Source organism: Plecotus auritus (genome assembly GCF_963455305.1).
Source record: "Plecotus auritus genome assembly, chromosome: 7".
Classification (NCBI taxonomy): Eukaryota; Metazoa; Chordata; class Mammalia; order Chiroptera; family Vespertilionidae; genus Plecotus; species Plecotus auritus.
Genome location: NC_137774.1, coordinates 148,136,155 through 148,156,849, shown reverse-complemented (window position 1 = coordinate 148,156,849; position 20,695 = coordinate 148,136,155). Strand labels below are relative to the sequence as shown.

General features: G+C 57.0%; 1 protein-coding gene across 1 annotated transcript; it reads left to right on the top strand.

Annotated features, from left to right (window-relative positions):
* Positions 1-122: 122 nt before the first annotated feature.
* On the top strand, positions 123-19,972 carry TERT (telomerase reverse transcriptase; the record flags this gene model as incomplete). Its single annotated transcript, XM_080679110.1, has 16 exons — positions 123-341; positions 457-1,768; positions 5,573-5,768; positions 7,002-7,182; positions 8,000-8,179; positions 8,985-9,143; positions 12,033-12,128; positions 12,675-12,760; positions 12,980-13,093; positions 13,406-13,477; positions 14,119-14,307; positions 14,654-14,780; positions 15,418-15,479; positions 17,612-17,736; positions 18,489-18,626; positions 19,070-19,972. 16 exons carry the CDS (start codon positions 123-125, stop codon positions 19,171-19,173), a joined length of 3,360 nt encoding a protein of 1,119 aa, XP_080535236.1. The 3' UTR covers positions 19,174-19,972.
* Between the last annotated feature and the right edge of the window lie 723 nt (positions 19,973-20,695).

Below are 20,695 nucleotides of genomic sequence, written 5' to 3'. Positions count from 1 at the left end.
GCGCAGACCCCGCCGGCTCCGCCCCTTTCCCTGGGCAGCCCGCCCTCTCCCCGGACCCCTTCTGACTGCGCAGCGCGCGCGCCTAGGTTTACTACACGTGGGAGCTCAGCACACCTCCTGCAATGCCGCGCGCGCCCCGGTGCCGCGCCGTACGCGCCTTGCTGCAGGGCCGCTACCGGGAGGTGCTGCCGCTGGACACCTTCGTGCGGCGCCTGGGTCCCCAGGGCCGGTGCCTCGTGCAGCCGGGGGACCCGATGGCCTTTCGCGCCCTGGTGGCCCAGTGCCTGGTGTGTGTGCCCTGGGACGCGCAGCCACCCCCGGTCGCCCCGGACTTCCGTCAGGTGGGCTTCCCGGGGACTCTGGTCGGGCCTGCGGGGTGGGGTGAGGGCCGGACGCCGTCGCCCTAATGTTCCCGGGCACCTCCGTGCCCTGCGACTCGAGACCCCTCTCCCGCAGGTGTCCTGCCTGAAGGAGCTGGTGGCCAGGGTCGTGCAGCGGCTCTGCGAGCGCAGCGCGAGGAACGTGCTGGCCTTCGGCTTCGCGCTGCTGGACGGGGCCCGCGGCGGCCCGCCCATGGCCTTCACGACCAACGTGCGCAGCTACCTGCCCAACACTGTGACTGAGACGCTGCGCGGCAGTGGTGCCTGGGGACTGCTGCTGCGCCGCGTGGGTGACGACGTGCTCACACACCTGCTGGCACGCTGCGCGCTTTACCTGCTAGTGCCTCCCAACTGTGCCTACCAGGTGTGCGGGCCACCACTCTACGACCTCTGCACCACAAGACACGCGGGCGGGAGCCTGACGGGCCTCGTACCCACGCGCCAGGCCTGGAATGGCGGAGGTGGCGGGGAGGCCGGGGTACCCTCCGGCTGCCGAACGAGGCGACGGCGGAGCAGCGCAGGGGGAAGTCCGCCTCAGGCCAAGAGGCCCAGGCATGGCCCGATCCCAGAGCCATGCCGGGGCCCAGGTGCCAGCGACCGCCGCGTGTTGACACCTACCAGAGCCACCACGGAAGCCTCGCCTGGGGAGGGCGAGCCGCGCAGGCCCCGGCGCCCCTTACCACTGCTGGGCCGCGAGCGGGAGGCCGGCTGCCCTTTCTCTCGGCCCTCACGTCCCCAGGCCGCTCCTGGTCCCCGAGTGGTCGCTGAGACCAAGCAGTTTCTCTACTGCTCAGGTGGTAAGGAACGGCTGCGCTCCTCCTTCCTGCTCAACTCTCTGCAGCCCAGCCTGACGGGGGCCCGGAGACTAGTGGAAACCATCTTTCTGGACTGGAAGCCCCTGCAGCGGGGGGCTCCCCGCAGGACGCGCCGCCTTCCCACGCGTTACTGGCAGATGAGGCCCTTGTTCCAGGAGCTGCTTGGGAACCATGCGCGGTGCCCCTACGGCGCGCTGCTCAGGGAGCACTGCCCGCTGCGAGACTCAGCCACTCCGGCCACCCCAGCAGCGGTGGAGGAGGCGGCGGCAGTGGGGTCCAGCAACCAGGGGTGCAGTGGAGTGGGCATCAGCGCCCCGGAGGAGGACACTGGCCCGCCGCGCTTGGTCCAGCTGCTCCGCCAGCACAGCAGTCCTAAGCACGTGTACAGGTTGCTGCGGGCCTGTCTTCGCAGGCTGGTGCCCGCACGCCTCTGGGGCTCCAGGCACAACGAGCGCCGATTCTTGAAGAACGTGAAGAAATTCATCTCTCTGGGGAAGTTCGCCAAGCTCTTGAGTCAGGAGCTGACCTGGAAAATGAAAGTGCAGGACTGCGCCTGGCTGTGCCAAAGCCCAGGTGAGGAGGTGGGTGCCAGGGACCTGCAAGCCCAGGCCCCATAACCGGCAATACAGTAGGCCCCCTCCTTCCCTTATCTCCCCCTCCCCCTCCCCCCCCGCCCCCCGCCTTGCTTCTTGCTGCTGCAGAATGGCTCTATCTGGTTTCTCTGCCTCTGATCCGCTCTCCCACCCAGTTTGCATCAACCTACAAGACTTTTCACGGACGCTGGCAGGTTCTGGGTGCTGGCAATGGGCAGTAAGCACATGGAGCATGTGGAGTAGGGCTATGGCAACAGGATGGAAGCATTCAGAAGCTCTCCTGAGTGTCCCAAACGTTAATTCATAATCCCCTTTTTGACATCCATGTTTATCACCATGAAATAGTGCCCCGCTGAAACAGGCTGGGAATAGAATCCTATATATATATATATATATATATATATATATATATATATATATATATATATATTTTATTGATTTCAGAGAGGAAGGGAGAGGGAGAGAGAGATAGAAATGTCAATGATGAGAGACAATCATTGATTGGCTGTCTCCTACACACCCCTTACTGGGGATCAAGCCCGCAACCCAGGCATATGCCCTTGACCAGGATCAAACCAGCCACCCTTCAGTCTGCAGGCCGACGCTCTATCCACTGAGCCAAGCCGGCTAGGGCTAGAATCCACTTTTGCTGGGGGAATAGAGATAAAGCTTTGGCTTCCCAGATGCATCTGGTCAGCCAATACACAGATCCCAATTTAAGTTTCACTTGTGCAGCTGCTATGCCAGGGCAAGGCAGCTGGATGGGTGAAAATACTGTGTCCTGCACAAGGACCCTCTCCATCTTTAGGAAGGAAAGGGTCACCAGGGAGCAGCAAGATGTTCCTCCTATGTCAGGGAAGTGGATGGTTGCAATGGGCACTTCAGGAAGTTTTCTGCCAACCTGGCCTGGCTCTCCCCCCAGCACTTTGGTTTTCTGGGCTTGATGATGAGGTCGCTCTGGTCCAGCCACCACTCAGCCCCCTTTTGGCCAGTGTCCTCTTCGTCTGCGCACCAGTGCCAGGTGGTGGGACCAGCCACCCTCCCTGCCCCCCCGACAGAGTAGAAGCAGTGAGAACAGACCCAAGTTTTGCTATACTTGATCTCCCCCAACTCCCAAGACATTTAGGACTTTAGAAGAAAGATGGTTCAGAGCCCTCTGTTACAGCCAGGCTAGCCCACCCAGATGCATGTTACAGCTTTCTGGGGTGGGGGGCCTTAAAAATGCCCATCTCCATCCCCAAAGATCCCAATTGCAGTGGTGTCCTACAGGGAGGCAGAGGGGTACACCGTCTCAGAGTCCTAAGAGACCCCAGGGCCAGGTGATTCAGACAGCAAGGTGACCCTCCAGCAACTTATTTTTTTGTTTTGTTTTTATTTTAATTATGGAAAGATACCACACAACATGAGACCTACCTCTTAACCACTGTTTGCATGTACAGGACAACAGTGCTGAGTGTAAGCAGGGCTGCACAGCAGATCTCTAGAACTTGTTCATACTGCGTGACTCGTACACCCACAGACCACCTGGAGCAGTGTGGGTGACCCTCAGGTGCATCAGACTCAGTTGAGTTAGCTGTCATACGCTCACTGTATTTGGGGCTTCAGCTTGCCTTGTGAAAGGAGAGTCTGACTTCTGTGACTCTGTTCCCCAACTTCCAATGAGGCCTTGCTCCACCATGGTGTTTTCCCAGGCAGCTGGGACCTCTGTGGCATCCTTGCTCACTCAAGCTGTACCCTAGGCATTTGTTTCTTTCTGTGGCTGGGCCATGCCAGCTGCTCACTGGCTGAATAAATGATGCATGGACAGCGTTGGCCTCTGAGCCACCTCTCCAATCATGGCTGTCCATGGTCACCTCTTCCACCCTCTCCTGCTGGGACACCCCTTCCTCTGTGCTGGCCTTCTGCCCTGCCAGGCGCTCTGTTCACAGCATCCAGCTCCTTTGCTTCTGTCTAGCCAACCTTGACCATTGTCCCTCCTGCCATGCTGTCTTTTGACTCCCATCGACTGCCTGGTCCCCAGCCTTGGAGGCCAGACTGCCAGCTGACCGCACCTGCTGCATTGTTTAGAGACATCGCAAGACAGGTTCCTGATGGAAACTCAGGAGCTGCCATGGCTCCTTGCTTACTCACTGTCCCTAGGCTGTCTTATCCTTGGGCTGGTGGCAACCCCTGCCCCTAACCTGGGCATACACTGCTGCTGGCTTAGGTTGTGCTCTGCCTCCAACTCACATCCGACCACACCATCACTTTTCCTGAACTGCCATCCAAGTGTGTCCCTCCTGTAGAGGCCACCTTTACCTTCAGGGCAGAGTCTGAGTGGGGCCTTTACCGGACCTTTGTTTTGAATTCTGTTAGTTCTTCCAATGGTTGTATCCTTCCTCTGCTCCCGTCCTCTGACCTCTCAGGTGGATGTCTGGCGGTGCCTTTCCTTTTGGTCCTGCTCAGCTGCCCCTGTGTTCTGATGTGTTGCTCACATTTTTATATCAACTGCATTTAAGTATTTTGTAGTTTTTGTCATTTCTCCTTTGATCAGTGAGTTCTTTAGACATGTATTTTGGATTTTTTCAAATGAGTGGATATGTTATCTTTTTTGTTACTGATTTCCGATTCAGGTGTGTAGTGGTCTGAGTGACCTGAGCTATTTGAAACGTGCTTTGTAATCCCATCGACAGTCTTCACCAGTGTTCCTTGTGTCCTGGAGGGCTGCTTGGTGGCTGTGTTCACTGTGTCGGGCTTGTTATGTGCTATGGGAAACTGTGTCCTTCCCGGGGCCCAGTGCTGAGTGGCGCTTGTTTCATTGGGCGGTTTGTCCAGCTCCTCGTGTTCTGACAGTGTTTGCGTGGTTTTATTAGGCACAGCACGTTTGAGAAGTTTTATCTTCCTGATGTATGTCTACTAATTCTTTTTACCTTAAAGTCTGTCAGAACAGCTTAGAGAACGTCTGCACTGGCTTCTTTTTGGTTAGTGTTTATCTCATATCTTTTGTCATTCTTTGATTTTTATTTTCAACCTTTTTATATCTCCATAATTTAGATGTGTCTTCGCCTATGACTGACATTTTAAGTTTATTTTGATCCAGTGTGAGTCTTTGCCACATTCCTATAGAATCTGATTTGTTTTCATTTCTCTATAATTATAGTTGTGCCTACATGTTTTTCTTTGTCATTTGCCTGCCTTTCCCATGCCCTTACTCCTCATTCTGGTTTTGCCTCCCACTAGCTAGAAATTATACTCAACATTCTCTTTCCTCAGTGGTTTCCCTTCTGAGCAACATAAGGGCCTTAGCATATTTTAATCTGGTCCCACCCTAACCTGTGTGCTGTTTCCCCACTGGCCTGGTTATGTCCCAGATTAGACACTGTTACTGTTTCCCACGGTTACTGTGCATTCAGCTTTGTCCCCACCCTGTTGTTCCCCATCCTATCTTCTGCCCACACCTGCCTCTGGGTCCCTGTTCTTCTCCTTCACATGTTTCCATATGTGCCGTGGCCCTTGTGGCAGCCGGGTGACACCGTGGACCTCTTCCCACGATGTTTCACAGAATAAAATGCAGAGGACCACAGAGGAGGACAGCAGCCCTGGTGCGTGTTTGGAGTCCCACAGCACGTGGCATCCCTTAGCTGGGTGTGACTGCCACCACTCACCTGTTGTCCAGCCTGGAGAACTCCAGGCATTTCTGGATCTTGCTGCTCAGTGAGGATCCCTCAAGTCATACACACCAACACGTGACTGTGCATCCATGATGGGCCATGCAGGTGGGGTGAGCATGTGCCTCTCATTCCAGGGGGTCGCCATGTTCCAGCCACGGAACACCGTCTGAGAGAAGCGGTCCTGGCCAAGTTCCTGTGCTGGTTGATGGGCACATACGTGGTTGAGCTGCTAAAGTCGTTTTTTTATGTCACGGAGACCACGTTTCAGAAGAACCAGCTCTTCTTTTTCCGGAAGAGCGTCTGGAGCCAATTGCAAAGCATTGGGATCAGGTATCACAGTCAGAGCACCGTGTGACCCGTTTTTCCCCATCTGCAGACACAGCCCTGGCTCCTGCTCCGGGTTCCCTGTGCCCCCACCTCGGGGCCCCCACCCAGCCACTCCAGGGGCTGTCCTGGCCCACAGGGGTCTTTGCTGGCATGGACTCCTGGAGCGCCTCTTTCCTTGTCTGCAGCTAGGTAATCTGTAGGGTCTCGAAAGCAGGAACAATGGTGCAAGCAAACCACTTATCCTGGGCGTGTGGTCAGATTCTATTTTAATTTGCACAGAATAAGTGGGACTTGTGTCACAAGATAAACCTGCCTGCTTGACAACTCACTGTGGGAAGTGTCTGGAGTCAGAGGTGTCTGCTGTCAGGCAGGACCCTGAGATGGAAACTTCCAGAAGGTCGACTCACCTCTGAGTGGATTTGTCTTAGCTGCTCAGTGGCTGCTTCGGGTACATTTGCAGGACTGTGACAGATGTGGGCTGTATTGGAATCCATCAGGGTTAGGGGTGTGACGGCCCAACACACAAGCTTTCCTTCTCTCTGCGACCAGCCTGGCCGAGGGCTTGGCAAGGACCAGATCAGGGCTCCCGGGCTCCAAGCACACTTGGGTCAAACCCAAGCCTGAACCACACATCTCTGAAGGGAGGCAGCAACTCCTGAACCAGGGCCCAGTCCCAGTCCTCCTGCACCTGGGAGAGGGTCTGGAAGCCCTTATCGTGGGTCTGAGGAGATGCACAGTGCATCCTGTTTAATAATTTAAAAGTTCATGACATATGATCCCAAGTGGTCTCTTTCCCTCACTGTGGGGACCATCAACTTGCCTGTTGGGCATTCAAGTGCCTCCAACCTCCCTTCACTACCAGAGCCACAGCTCAGGGAGCATTCTTAACCTCTGCCTCTCCCTGGAGGAGGTTTCAGGGGAAAGACCAGCAGGGAGTTGGGGGTCCCTAGAGAGTCATTTCTGACCCTTGTGAGGTTGTACCAAGTAGCCCCCCCCCCACATTCCTTGTGGCAAAACATGGGGCCTGTTTCCCAGGGGTCCCGTTCCATCCCAGCCGTACTAGCCAGGACTCTGTAGCAGAGGGAACGGGCATCCTGGGGCCCCTGGCACAGAGGGCACTCCAGCAGTGTCTGGTCATTGTGTCAGTGCAGCCTCCTGGACACGGGCACCTCTGTAGGTCGACCACCTGGGTTCTTGTGTGGCTGCCGAGCCACATCTCATGAGGTTCTGTTTCAGACAACACTTCGATAGGGTGCAGCTTCGAGAACTGTCGGTAGCCGAGGTCAAGCGACACCAGGAAGCCAGGCCTGCTCTACTGATGTCCAGACTCCGCTTCCTCCCCAAGCCCAGCGGGCTGCGGCCAATCGTGAACATGGACTACGTCGTGGGAGCCAGAACGTTCCATGGGGACAAGAAGGTCACCACCTTTGTTTCATTTTTTTAAGCAAACAGCATTAAGCCCCAGGCCTGGTGTCCCGGTGACAGGCCGGAGGGCCCCGGGGTGCCATGGGTGGGCCGTGCTCTTGGGTCCGAGGAGGAGCTCCTAGGCAGGCCAGTCCTAGAAGCTGCTGCACAGGCTCCGAGACCCCACAAGGTTCTCATGATGTGGACCCGTGACACGTGGGACTGACCCAGTGCCCGTGGTCCTGCCGTGGCACTGGGGATGCACGCTCTCCAAGATGCAGGGACGTAAGGAACTGGGCCATTTAGCCTTCGGGTTCCTGGACCCTGTAGGACCCCACCCTGTGGTTAGCATCCCCTTCCACCTATGGCATCTCTGTCACCAGCAGTTCTGACCCCTTCCAAGTGCCTTCCTATAGCATTTGGGGCTGATTTTGTTGTTATTGGTGTCTCCCCCTCCCCCAAAAGGAAGTGAAGCTGTTGCTGTGGATTAGGGATCTGGTTTGGTCTGTGAGTGCAGATGATGAACTCCTCGTCTGGGCTGGGGGAGGGGGCGAGGTGGGAGAGATGGTCCTGTGTGTCGCTACTTGTTTTTTTATACCATGTTTCTGGGAATTCCAGGGGGCGTCCCTGGGATGCCCTGGAGTCTGGAGTGGGCGTGGGTGGGTTGTCTATCTGGCCCTTCCACCTGAGGAAGCTGGGTGGGCAGGGGGATGCAGAAGCAGAGCCGCCCTCATCACTGGGCCCAGAGGTGGGATGGGGCCATCGGGCGCCAGATCCCCTTGGCTGGGGGCCTCCTGTGACCATGCCGCCATCCTGGACTGGCCCTGCAGGTGCAGCATCTCACCTCCAAAGTCAAGACGCTGTTCAGCGTGCTGAACTATGAGCGAGAGCAGCGCCCTGGCCTCCTGGGCGCCTCTGTGCTGGGCATGGACGACATCTATAGGGCCTGGCGTGCCTTCGTGCTGCGCATGCGGGCCCAGGACCCAGTGCCTCAGCTGTACTTTGTCAAGGTGGGTGTCCCCTCCCCACATGACCCCACTCAGCACCCTCAGGCTCATCCACTGGGTGACTCCGCATCATGGGCCCTGGCCAGAGCCTGCAGTGTGGCTGGCTTTTTCAGGGCCTGTGTCTGCCAGTGTGAGGTCCCTGTGGTGGAGCTGCAGCCTTGGGAGAGGGAGGGCAGGTGACCTAGGAGAGAAGATGCTCCATTTGGGAACATCTGACTCCTGGGGGCAGAAGCTTTGAGCTTTCCTTGCTGGCATGGACTCTGCAGTTCTGCACTCCAACTCCACACTGGCCCCTGCTATTGGGGAGAATATGACACTGCACCTGGCTCAACTCACAAAGCTTGGGTGCCCTAGCACCCCGATCATCTGCCAGGGACCTGTTGCTCATCAGCCTGCACTCAGAAAGGGACACAGGCCCACCCTGGAGTGTCACAGTCTGGGGTGTGGAGAGAGGGACACAGACCCACCCTGGGGTGTCACAGTCGGGGATGTGGAGAGAGGGACACAGACCCACCCTGGGTATCACAGTCTGGGGTGTGGAGAGAGGGACTCAGAGCCACCCTGGGGTGCTCAGTCTGGTGGATGTGGGGATGTCTCAGCAAGAGCTCCACAGTGGGTGGGTGTGTGTGGCTGGGATGGGGCTCTGGGAAGGGTGTTCAGGGGCTCCCGGGTCCTATGTGTCCTATCACCCCAGAGTTTTCTAAGACAGGTTGGGGCCCCGGCTTGGCAGAGCAGAACAGGTGGGACCCAGGACACGGGGGGCCAAGGTGAGTGTGAGCAGCCTATAAACGCACCTCTGTCCGTGCAGGTGGACGTGATGGGTGCGTACGACGCCCTCCCTCAGGACAGGCTGGTGGAGGTGATAGCCAATGTGATCAAGCCCCAAGAGCACACATACTGCCTGCGTCAGTATGCCGTGGTCCAGAGAACTGCCCACGGACGCGTCCGGAAGTCCTTCAAAAGACACGTAAGACCTGTAGGTGTGTGCCATGAGGAGGTGTGTCCATGACATGGATGTCGGCCCCTGTGGTCCATCCCTCCCCCATGGGCCCTGAGCCCCACTTGCTGAGCTCCCATGCTGGGAGATGCCTCCATCCTTGTCATCCTCATGCTCTTGTTCATGACACAGTCTTCTCTTCAAGCCACTCCTGCCTGCTGTGCCTTCACAGGGCCCCAGGTTTGTGCGAGAAGGTGGCAGCACAGCCAGTCCCCGTGGCTGCCCCCCGGGAGTCCAGGCCATGCCTGTGGCTACTCAGTGGGGCCAGGTGCTTCATGGCTGGCACTGTGCTGGCTCTGTGAGGAGAGGGCCAGAGGGCACCTCACCCAGGACACCTGGGCCTTGCTCACCGTTCTGCCTTCCAGGTGGGTCCGAGGGTGCCCCTCCCTGCAGCGGCCAGCGGCCTGAGGCCTCAGTGGTGCAGGGAAAGGACAACTGGAGTTCAGGTTGCACATGAGGCCCAGTTGGCATATGGGAATTTCTGAGCAATTGTCATGAGCATGTTGGAGTGTGAGGGCACCCAACCTCCTAAACCTGTGTCGTGGGGAAGGCAGGAGCGTGCAGAAAGAGTTCCCCCAGAAATTCTTGGGAAAGGCATACCTAAGAACCCCTGGGCAAGTCCGCTGAGTGTGGGTTGCAGATCCAGAGTGGACAACACAGTGAGATTGTACATTGGTGGACAGAGGGTGCCACCACCTGCATCAAAGGATAGAAAGTCACCAGCAGCCATGAGGCTCCCCCTTTCTCCCCAGGTGCCTGCTGCTCTGACCTCCCTCATGCAGACTCTCCTGCCTGTCTCAGATTCCGTGAATGTGAATCAGACGGATCGCCCTTCCTGTCTGGTTCCCATTGCTCCCCAGAGAATCTGAGAAGCAGCTGGGGCCCTGGGAGCAGCTGCCATTCACCTCGCCCGGGGCGTGTTCCTGTGCCCACACTGCTCTCCGCTGCTGGTGGGCCTTTGCTAGTTCCGGGTTGGGAGGTTTGAACACTACTGAGAGCATTACTGCAATGTGTCATTTGGTGGATTCGGGTGGAGATGCCAGGCCACAGGCATGCTTTGTTTAGTCTTAGACGTCACCAAAGAGTGTTCCTGAGCGGCCTGTGTCACAGTGGCCATGAAGCACTGGGGCCACGGGCCAGGCCTGGGCTCTGGGGGGCAGCCATGGGGACACCAAAGTACAGGAGGGCCAGGCATGCTCATGCTCACACACTTGCAAGTGTCAGCACTTGGGGGGCGGGTAGCCCGGATTCCCTGAAGGGCAGGCACGGCGTCTTGTATGGTCTTGACTTGCATTCCCAATGACCTTTCTATCCACCCTTCACGTGGACATTTCTTGCGTGAATGCCTGTTCAAGTCCTCTCCTCATTCTCTGACAGGCTGTCTACCTTTGCTGTTGACTTACATGTGAAATTTGTATGTTCTGAGTACGAGTCCTCTGTCAGGTGTCTGCCTTGGTTTGTCTCACCGTTTTAGTTGCAAGGGAAGTCTTGATGACGAGAAATTTTTAATTTTAAAGAAGTCTTTATCCATCGTTTATGGCTGAAACTGTGTTCTATTTTAGAAACCTGCCCCTTCTTATACATGTGTTTTCCTTCAAGATGTTTATTGTTTCCACTTTCTCATTCAGGTGTTGGGTCCACTTTGAATTAATTTTTGTATATGGTATTTTTAAACTGCTCTGTTTCTGCTTAAATCCAAATTTCTCATGAACCTGCTTCCAGTTCACTAATCTTTTTCTGTCTCTAATCTTTGGTTAAACCCACTTACTGAATTCTTAAGTCCAGCGATCCTATTTTTCAGTTTTAGAAATCCCATGTGAATTTTCTCATACATTCCAAGTCTCTGGCAAAATTCCCCGTCTTCTCCCCTATTTTATTGACTCTGTCATCTTTACTGATTTTTAAATTCCCTAACTCAGCAGCCACCCTGCCCATAATGGGCTCTGAAGGATCATGCCTGTTTCTGCTGTTGCACTTGTGGTTTGGTCACACAGGCCTGTTCTTCGGCACGCCTCACTATTTTTTTCATGAGATGCCAAACTTTTAAGTTAAAAAATTTAAAACATGGGTTTTTACATAATGTTTTTCTTTGGGGAGGATAATATTTTCCTGAAAGTTGGAGTAGTGAATGACCTTAATCCTGCAAGGGTCGTCTTTACAGTGTGGGCTAGTCTTCTTCGTTTTGCTCCTTCCCTGGCTGTGGCCCTCTGCTTCTCACCTGAGAGCAGGGGTGCAGCCCTTGGTGGGCCCCGGCTCCTCTCAGCCCCCTCCGCCCCAGGTGGCTGCTAGGACCATACTCAGCTCCGGCTTCTGCCAGGTTTCCTGCAGTCTCCCCGGAGTGCCTGATGCTGGGGGTTGGTGAGGATTGGAGAAGAAATCACTCACTGTTTTGACTCATTTGTCTGCAGCCCCCTCCTCCCAGCACCTGACCCTCAATCCCAGTTGCTTTGATGGCCCTGAACCCTAAGTGTCTTCAGTCATAGACCCCCACTTTTTGCTTAAGCTCCACCTCATTGGATTAGACAGGCCTCAGATTGTGGGATGCACCCAGGACTGGGACTCTAAGTCCACCTGCTTCCTGACTCTCCAGCATCCCCAAGAAACTTCCTTCTGCATTCTACCAGCACAGCAGTCATGGGGGAGGTGACTGGAGGTGACGTCCTGTGATTTTGTAACACTCTCCTCTCCCCGCATCTCCGTCCTCCTTTTCCTGAAACACAAGCTGCATGGCGGGGCCTCCCTGGGTTGCTCCCAATCCCGACTTAGTCTTCCATGATGTGACTTCTGCTTGTCGATGTCCAGGCCAGGGCTCAGGAGGGAGGCACCCACCTGCCTCACACCTGTCCTCTTTGCCGGCAGGTGTCCACCTTCACGGACCTCCAGCCTTACATGAAACAGTTTGTGCAGCAGCTGCAGAAGACGAGCTCGCTGAGGGACGCTGTGGTCATCGAGCAGGTAGGTGTGGGCAGACGGCAAGGCCACCCTCAGCCAGCAGACACTTGCTGTGCCTTCAGCCGCATTTCTCTTTTTGCACCTCACTGAATTCTGTGTTACTGTCCAACTGCTTGAAGATTTTCTAGAGATGTCTTCTCCCTCAGTTTTGATCTTGAGGCCAGAAGAAAAACGTGCCCCTGTGCTATGGGAAGACGCATTAGATTTGACCCCTCAGGTGGGAAACCCAGGTTTCTTGTGCCTACGCAGGGACAGCTCCTGAGTTTGTGGCTTTCTGCAGAACCGCTTTCGGTTGAGTCGGTCCTCCAAGTATGGCTCTGAGCCCTCTGGATGGATGCCTTTCCTGTGGCCAAAGGGCCCCACCACGTGCCACAGAGTCAGTGTGTGGCACAAGCCGTCTGGGCCAGTGGCCCTGGGTCTGAGCCCAGCCAGAGCCACGATGACCCATGCTGTTCCTGCTCGTCCGCTACCGCCCACACTCCTCCTCCCTGTGTGTCTCTGGCTAGCGTGTCCTGCTCACCCACATGCGCCTCCCACTTGCTTTTCCAGAGCTGCTCCCTGAACGAGGCCAGCAGCGGCCTGTTTGATATCTTCCTGCGCCTGGTGTACAACCACATCATAAGGATCGGGGGCAAGTGAGTCAGGGCTACCTGCTGCACGTTGGTAGAGAGTCATGCCTCATGTGGACGGTCCATGGCAGGGCTTTGCGGGCGGGTGTGTGATCTGTGTTCTCTCTGTGTGTGGTGTATGCATGTTTATGTGCTCTGAGCAACCTGTCTGCACGTGTATGTGGTCTGCACGCATGTCTGTGATATGAACATGTGCTCCACCCTTCTGCCCATGTCTCCCCCCAGGTTTTACATCCAGTGTCAGGGGATCCCCCAGGGCTCCATCCTGTCCACCCTGCTGTGCAGCTTGTGCTACGGAGACATGGAGAGCAGGGTGTTCCCTGGACTTCAGCGGGATGGGTAACAGGTTCCTTGTCATTGGTGCTCTTGATTGCTTTCGCCCGCTCCCATGCTCTGGTGCAAACAGGGCTGCCCTTTCTTCACGGGGGGTTTCACAGGAGGTAGTGAGCAGGCCTCAGACGTAGGCTGTGAGTGGCTCCCAGTGCACCAGAGAACGAGGCGTTTCCAGAGGACCCGGCTGGTGGCTGTGCTGGCGTGATCGCGGGGCCCCTGCCCCCTGTCCCCAGCCAGTACCGAGTCTCACGGATTACTTTGTTCTCGTGCATGTGAACTCGTATTTAACGCCCTTCCTCGGACCTCTCTTCCTACCAGGGTGCTCCTGCGTTTAGTGGACGACTTCTTGCTGGTCACCCCTCACCTGACACAAGCGAAGGCCTTTCTCAGGTAAGGGTCTGCACACACGTGTGTCTCGGCAGGTGCTTCTGTGGCCTCATGCTGCTGACCTTGCTTGTATCAAAAGTAGTTCTCACCTTGTGCCCAAGCTTCCCACGGCGTCCCAGCCTCCCTGCTGAGGCATGTGTCACAGTTGTGCTGTTCTGAGACCCTGGACATACAGCATAGAAGCCTGGAGCTGAAAGCGTGGCACCAGGACACATGTATCCCCAGAGTGGACACAACTGGCCATTGCAGAGAGGACCTATGTCCTCCATGGGCCCTGCCTGCCATCCCATCTGGCCAGTCTCAGTTCTCAGCCTGGAGCCTGAGCTCTTTGCTCACCTGTCTTACCTGTGAACAGGGTCATGTGGCATCTACTTGGCCTTCAGGACTCAGCCTTGTGTTTCCCTCCCCTGCTGCCAACCTCTGCCCTCCTGGCAGCCACCCTGTTCTTTGATCGTTGGCACTGGTCATCCAGAGCCTTTGGAAACCAGCACCTGGAGGCCCACAGGGTCAGTGTGGCCTCCCTTCAGTGCCAGCCCTTGCTCCCCGCTGCCTCTTGGGGTTTTACGTAGCATCGAGCAAGTGCTTCTGAGACCCTGGGTGGTGTCCCTCTCCTTCCGGTGGCTGAAGTGGCCTGTCTGCTTCAGGACCCTGTCCAGGGGAGTGCCTGAGTACGGCTGCAAGGCGAACTTGCGAAAGACGGTAGTGAACTTCCCCCTGGAAGACGATGCCGTGGGCAGCACAGCCCCCCTGCAGCTGCCGGCCCACTGCCTGTTCCCCTGGTGTGGCTTGCTGCTGGACACGCGGACCCTGGAGGTGTTCTGTGACTACTCCAGGTAAGTGCGCCTAGTCAGGTGTACGTGGGCCAGTCTAGCCCCGTTCCTGCTCTGTGTGCAACATGTGGCTACGGTCCCGAAAGGTCAGAGGCCTAGGTGCTAGCTCCCCGTCCAGAGCAGGAGCACGTCATTCTTGTGTGGGTGAGGGTACCGGCCGGGTGAGCAGTTTTCTGGAGTATTTTTGGTAAAAGGAAATTGTATGGCAGACTTGGGGACCCCAGCATGTAGGGAAGCAGTATATATCTGAACCCAGAGATTTCAGGTCCTGCTGGACACCAGGCTCTTTGCAGAGAGGGCACGCACTTTAATGCCTGTCCACAGCCTCACTGGATGTCATGTGTTGCAGTTATGCCCAGACCTCAATCAGAGCAAGTCTCGCCTTCAGCCAGGGCTTCAAGCCTGGGAGGAGCATGCGTCGAAAGCTCTTTGCGGTGTTAAGGCTGAAATGTCACAGTTTGCTTCTGGATCTGCAGGTGAGCATGCCGCCAGCAGGTGAGCCACGCAGCCAGCTGACTTCAGAGCGCAGAAGACCTGCTGCTCAGTCTACCTGTGGGAGCTGTTTTATAGGTTCTGTTGTGTATTGTGTTTATAAGTGTGTGGATGTGCATGCACGTGTGAGTGTGAGCATGCATGTGTGTGAGTGAACGCATGGGTGTGCGTGCATATGGGTATATGTTTACATGTGTGCGTGCATGGGTGTGCATGTGTGATTATACATATGGGTGTACATACATGCATGTGAGTGTGCATAGATGCCCCTGTGTGTATTGAGGGTCCTTTTCCTTATCCCCCCTCTGGCTCCCATCTTCCTCAGCCCTGGAGCTCCTCCTTGCAGGGTATGGGACTCAGGCCTCAACGGGCTCAGGCTTTGGAGCCTCAGGGCCCAGGACGTCATCCCGGCAGGTCTGGGCGCTCATCTCCTTGTCCCTTTCTGCCTGGTTCCCTTATGCAGCTGCAGCAGAGTCCTGACTCTACCCCAGGGGGTGAGGGGCCACCAGTGAGGACACAATGGTCCTTTTTTTTTAACTCCATTTGAGCTGGTGATAAAGCAAAAAATAAAAATTTAAACTTCAGATGCATTTCCAACATTTCCTTTCCTTGTGGCTCCAGGTGAATGGCCTTCAGACGGTTTGCACAAACGTTTACAAGATATTCCTGCTGCAGGCCTACAGGTGGGCTCACTGGCTGCGCCACCACGGGGACGGGTGCATAGCCACGCGCTGCCTGGGTCCCGCTTTCCCGAGCCTGGGGCCAGCACCCACTCCCCGGCTCTCAGGCCTTCATGCTGAAGCCTTCCATTTATGAGAGCATTTTCAATGGCAGAGGCTGCCTCTTTGTGTGGTTCATAGAGGCTCTGCTTTGTTGGAGGTCCTGTTCCCTTCACCAGGTGGTGATGGGGGCTGCATGACCCTGTGGGTGTCCCTGTCTCCCAGTGCGGGGAGGGGAGGTCTGAGGAGGAGAGCTGCAGGGTGTGAGGAAGGCAGCCCACGCATGGTTGTGGGAGGCAGATGCCCTACTGGGAGGATCCCAGAGAGCAGAGGATCCAGGCGGTGCAAGTGACCATCTGTGGCCACAAACACTCCAGTGCCCCCCAGAGGGGGCTCTGGTGTGGACTCCCAATCAGCTCAGCCACCACTCCTGGCACACATCAGTGTGTGCTGAGGCCCAGCTGTGCTTCCAGAACATTCCCTGGTTTCGCGGCCACCTGCTGAGAACTGGGGCAGAACACATTCACTGGTTGTCCTGAGTCTTTGCTGGGAAACCAGTTCCACTGTCAGGTTGTGCTGGTCCCTCCGGAAGATGGACATTAACCTGGCTACCTGCCCGTCTGGCCTTAGGACAGGTGTTTGCTCATTGGTTTCCAGGGGAGACCTGCCACCAGGCAGCTCACGGGGAAAGCGTTCTGCCCAAAGTCAGGGCCAGTGGCTGTAAGCCGTGGGGGGGATGAGGGGTCTGCGTATCTCCCGAGTGCTGGGAAGCCAGGCATCTATGTTTTGAGCCCCTGAGTTCGTGTTAGCCAAGGCTGTGCCCATGTGAGACAAGGTCGTCTCGTAGGAACTGGATGGGGCTCTTGGAGGAAATGCCTGCTAAATGTCACCAAGCCCTCCTTCAGCCCCGGGGGCCTGTGCCCTGTGCTTTGGCCAGGAGGGCCATGTGTGCACTTCCGTTGTTCCCTTGGTGTCTGGGAGGCGTGGAGCCGCAGGCTCAGTCCAGGGACCCCAGCGGCCAGGCCGCCGCCTCCTGCTTTTCATTTGTTTCCTCCTTCACCTGCATCTTCTCCCATGCACTCCTGCTCCGTGTGCAAGCTGCCGTGACACCTCTGCAGATGTGCTCAGTATAAACAGGAACGTGCCCTCAGGCCATTCACAGCCAACTACAAGGTGGCTGTACACCCTCTCACTTCTCGGGGCACTCAGGGGTGAGGAACATCAGGTGATGCTTCCAAGTCAGTGGGAGGCTAGCCCCTGACCAGCCCCAGGTCCTTGGAGGCCACCTTGCCTGCTGAAGGTCTTGCTCTGGTGTTCAGCCCGGCCTCACCCTTGTGTCCCCGGTGGTAGACCCCCTTGCTCTGTGGGGCCCTGGCCTCAGACACCTGCCTGCCGGGAATGTTGTAGTGAACTGGGTACAGAGCAGGCACCTGGGGCAGCTCCATGCTCCTCATTCAGGGAGGGGCAGTCCCAAAGCAACAGTGGGTGCTGAGCTGCCTTCTCCTCCACTGCGTGAGAGTTAGCTACTTCCCAATGTGGAAGGTTAGGCATGCGGGCCTGCCCGTGCCCTCCCCGGCAGGAGGGGGTACATAAAGCTGGACGTGATGGCCATAGCAGCCAGGGCTGCGGCATTGAGCCCAGGGAATGTCCCTGGCATGCAGAGCAGGACACTCACTGGGCACTGTCTGAGGACCTGCCACACTCAGTCTTTTCAGACAAGCGTGGGCTTCAGGTTGGAGCCTTTGGCAGATGTGATATCCTCTAGTGGAGGCCTCTCCCCACCCTGCATTGAGCACCACCCCTCTTTTGGGAGAGGGTCCTCCAACTGCAGAATACGGTCCCCTTCCAGGGCAGGGGTGTGGCCCCACCCAGTTCCCAGGCCTGGCTTCCCTCTCCCAGGAGTGGGAAAGCCTCCACCTCAGTAGGGTGAGCGTAAGGGAGTGGTCAGATTGCTGGCTGATGGACACACATGCACGTTGTTTGGCAGGGGCCCAGGGAATTGGCCATGTGCACACCGGCCCCAGTAGACATACACACCTGCTCATGCACATGTTGCAGCCACGGGACTTTCCTCTGAGAAACCTGACCTTCCTCAGGTTCCACGCCTGTGTGCTCCAGCTCCCGTTTAGCCAGCTCGTTCGGAAGAACCCCTCATTTTTCCTCCGCGTCATCTCTGACACCGCGTCACGCTGCCACACCCTTCTGAAAGCCAAGAATTCAGGTGGGTGCAAGTGACCCAGGGCTGGGGTGGCTTGTGGTGCTGGCAAATGCCAGGTGCTCACCGCACGATTCCAGCACGGAGCTGCCTGTGCTCCATGGGCGCCTGTGGCTGGCACAGCTCCGGCCTGGTGTAGCGGAGGCAGGATTCGGGGAATTGGGCTCTCGACACTTCCTGGCATGGTTTAACTTGCTAAACACTAGCTGACCTCTCACCCACCCTCTGCTGTGTGGGCAGACATCTGTCCTGATTGGAACGCAAGGGGACATTTGGGAGCTGCCTTCTCCTGGGCAGGGCCTCCTCTCTGGTGCTCAGGGGGTGCTTGCACAAATCCAGGCAGTAGTCAGGAGGAGGCTGGGCCCCAAGTCCCCTGCCTGTCTTGGGGGCGGGGTGTGAGGGACACCCACACCATCCACTTCGCCCGTCTCTGCTCCACAGCCTCGTCATGCACAGTCATAATCAGCCTCAGCTCGGGTCGTGCTGTGTCTTTGTGGTCCTGAGGTTGACCGACTCAACTTTCTGTTTATTTCTGTTTTGAGGAAGTTTCTTTGAAGAAATTGAAAACATTTCAGTTGTCAGAATTCTGTGCACCATGTTATCAGGTGGCTCCTGAAACAAAGTCTCCTGTTTGGCCCCCGCTCCTGCACTCAGTCCGGCAGGGACCCCTGGCGTCCACAGGAGCACACGGCCTCTCGTGGGAGGAGCGCTGGGACATGGCCAGTGGGAGTGTCAGCCTCTGCATGTGTTGTTCCCAGGGATGCGTCTGGGGACCAAAGGTGCTGCAGGCCCATTTCCTTCTGAAGCCGCAAGGTGGCTCTGCTTTCATGCCTTCCTGCTGAAGCTGTCTCGGCACAGCGCCACCTACAGGTGTCTCCTGGGAGCACTCCAGACTGGTAAGCTTAAGGCACCCCTTGTCTGCCCCTCTGTGTCTGAGTAACAGGGGTGTAGGGAACAGGAGCCCCCAGGTGATAGGGTACAGGTGGCTCAAGGGTCCTGGCGCCCTCACCTGGTGGGCCTAGCATGCCCAATCAGTTGCTCCACCTCCAGCCCTCCCCTCCAAGGCCGACATTTCCTGCGGGAACTGCGTCTCCCTCCCTCTCTCCTCCAGCCCCACTGGTCTGAGTGCCCTACCTCCAACCCCTGGCCTGTGTCCTGGCTGCAGCCCCCCTCTTCCATGCTCTGACATCCGTAGTGGTCCCTGTCTGTTCCTCGGCCATGCACCTGGGGCCTGACCTGCACTCAGCCATCTCTTCCTGCCCCTCATTGGGTCCAGGAGGCTGAGGTGAACATTCTCTGGTTCCCTCTGGGAAGAGGTCTGATCTCAGTCATCTTGCAGCCCAAGCGCAGCTGTGCCGGCAGCTCCCGAGGGCGACGCTTGCCACCCTGGAGGCCGCAGCCGACCCAGCTCTGACCACAGACTTCAGGACCATCTTGGACTGATGTCCAGTCAGCTTCTCACAGCCCCTCGAGCTCATTCCCAGCTGGTTCAACCCAGAGGGTCTGGCCCCTGTGCCCCGAGACCCCAAGACCTGTGCTGCTGGCTGGGCTGCTCCTGGAGGGGGTCGGCCCTCAAGTCATCGAGGAAGCAGAGCCCACCCAGCTCCCAACCACACCCCACCCCCCACTGCCACTTTCTAGTGACAGGTTTGTCCTTTAGCTGCCCGCTGCCAGGAGGAGGCAGGTACGAAAGCCTGGTTGGGGCGTTGGCATCTGGAAGGGAAGCATCAGGGACTTTTGTCCCCCTCCTTGCTGGGGGGTCACCCTGGTCTGCAGTGATGGCTCACGTGTGGTGGGTGTGTGTGACCTCCTTCCTGCTGATCGGCTGTGACTCAAGCCGTCCACACCCGCTGGAGCAGCATTCACCCAGCTGACCCCTCAGCTGCATCCAAAGTCCATGTCTCGATGAACTTGCCCAGAAGCAAAGGGCCCAGTCAGCTGTTTGAGCCCATTCCCCACCGTCCACACCCACGCTTCTGACCTGTGTGTCCCCATGCCCTGCCCAGGCCTCCTGGAGCCAAGCATACAACACCCCCCACCCGCTTGCCACTTCCACTTTCGGAGTCTTCCGCTGGCCCCACTCAGCACACAGCCTGTCGCCCCTCCTGCACTACCTCCTGCCTCCACCCCAGGGATGGGGTTAGCTGTGAGAGAAGAGCCTTTGTATATTTTCTTAGTTTTAAAATATTTCTCTTATGCTTGTATTAAAACATGCACCACATAGTACTGTTATCTATATAAACACGAGTATCGAGTTGATGTGCATGGGCCCATGGTTTGGTGGGGCCCGGAGGGTCCTCCTGGGGTGGAGATGCGGTGGGAGGGAGGTAGGAGGCGGGTAGATGGAAAGGGCGCTCCTACGGGGCAGGTGCAGCATGCTGGTGGGCGGGAAGGCCCCAGCCCAGCACCCTCCCCTGCCTACGGCTGACTACACTGGCTCAGCTTGGAGGTGACCTGGGAGCTCTCGAGGCAGCAGATTTAAACCAGAGCTCTGGGTTTTGGTGCTGGAACCACACATACTTGGGGTCCTGTCCCCCAAGTTTATAGTTCAGGTCTGGGGTGGGACCTGATATTGCTGGCTGGTGGGGTGAGGGCCCCACACAGAACCACTACTGGGGGCACCGGGAGGTTTGGGGACTGGTCTGGGGCTCTTCTATGCAGTGGCTGGGAGAGCAGATAGCAGCTTGCTTGGTCCATGGTCAGGAGTTGGAGGAGTGTGGAAGGTGAGGTTATGGGGGCATGGGTGAGGCCACCTGGGAGAAGTGACTGGCATCCTGGAGGAGCTTGTATGGGAGTGGGCAGTCTGGGGCCTTGGTGATGGGAAGGAAGGGCCATCCTCACAGCCTCACCAGAGCCTCCATACCCCCACGTCCCTGATCTGATCCCCACCTCTGGGTCCACCCTGTCCTCCAGTCCCTGTGAGGAGCCCCAGTGAGAAGGGCTTGCCTCGGAGTGGCAGGTGTCA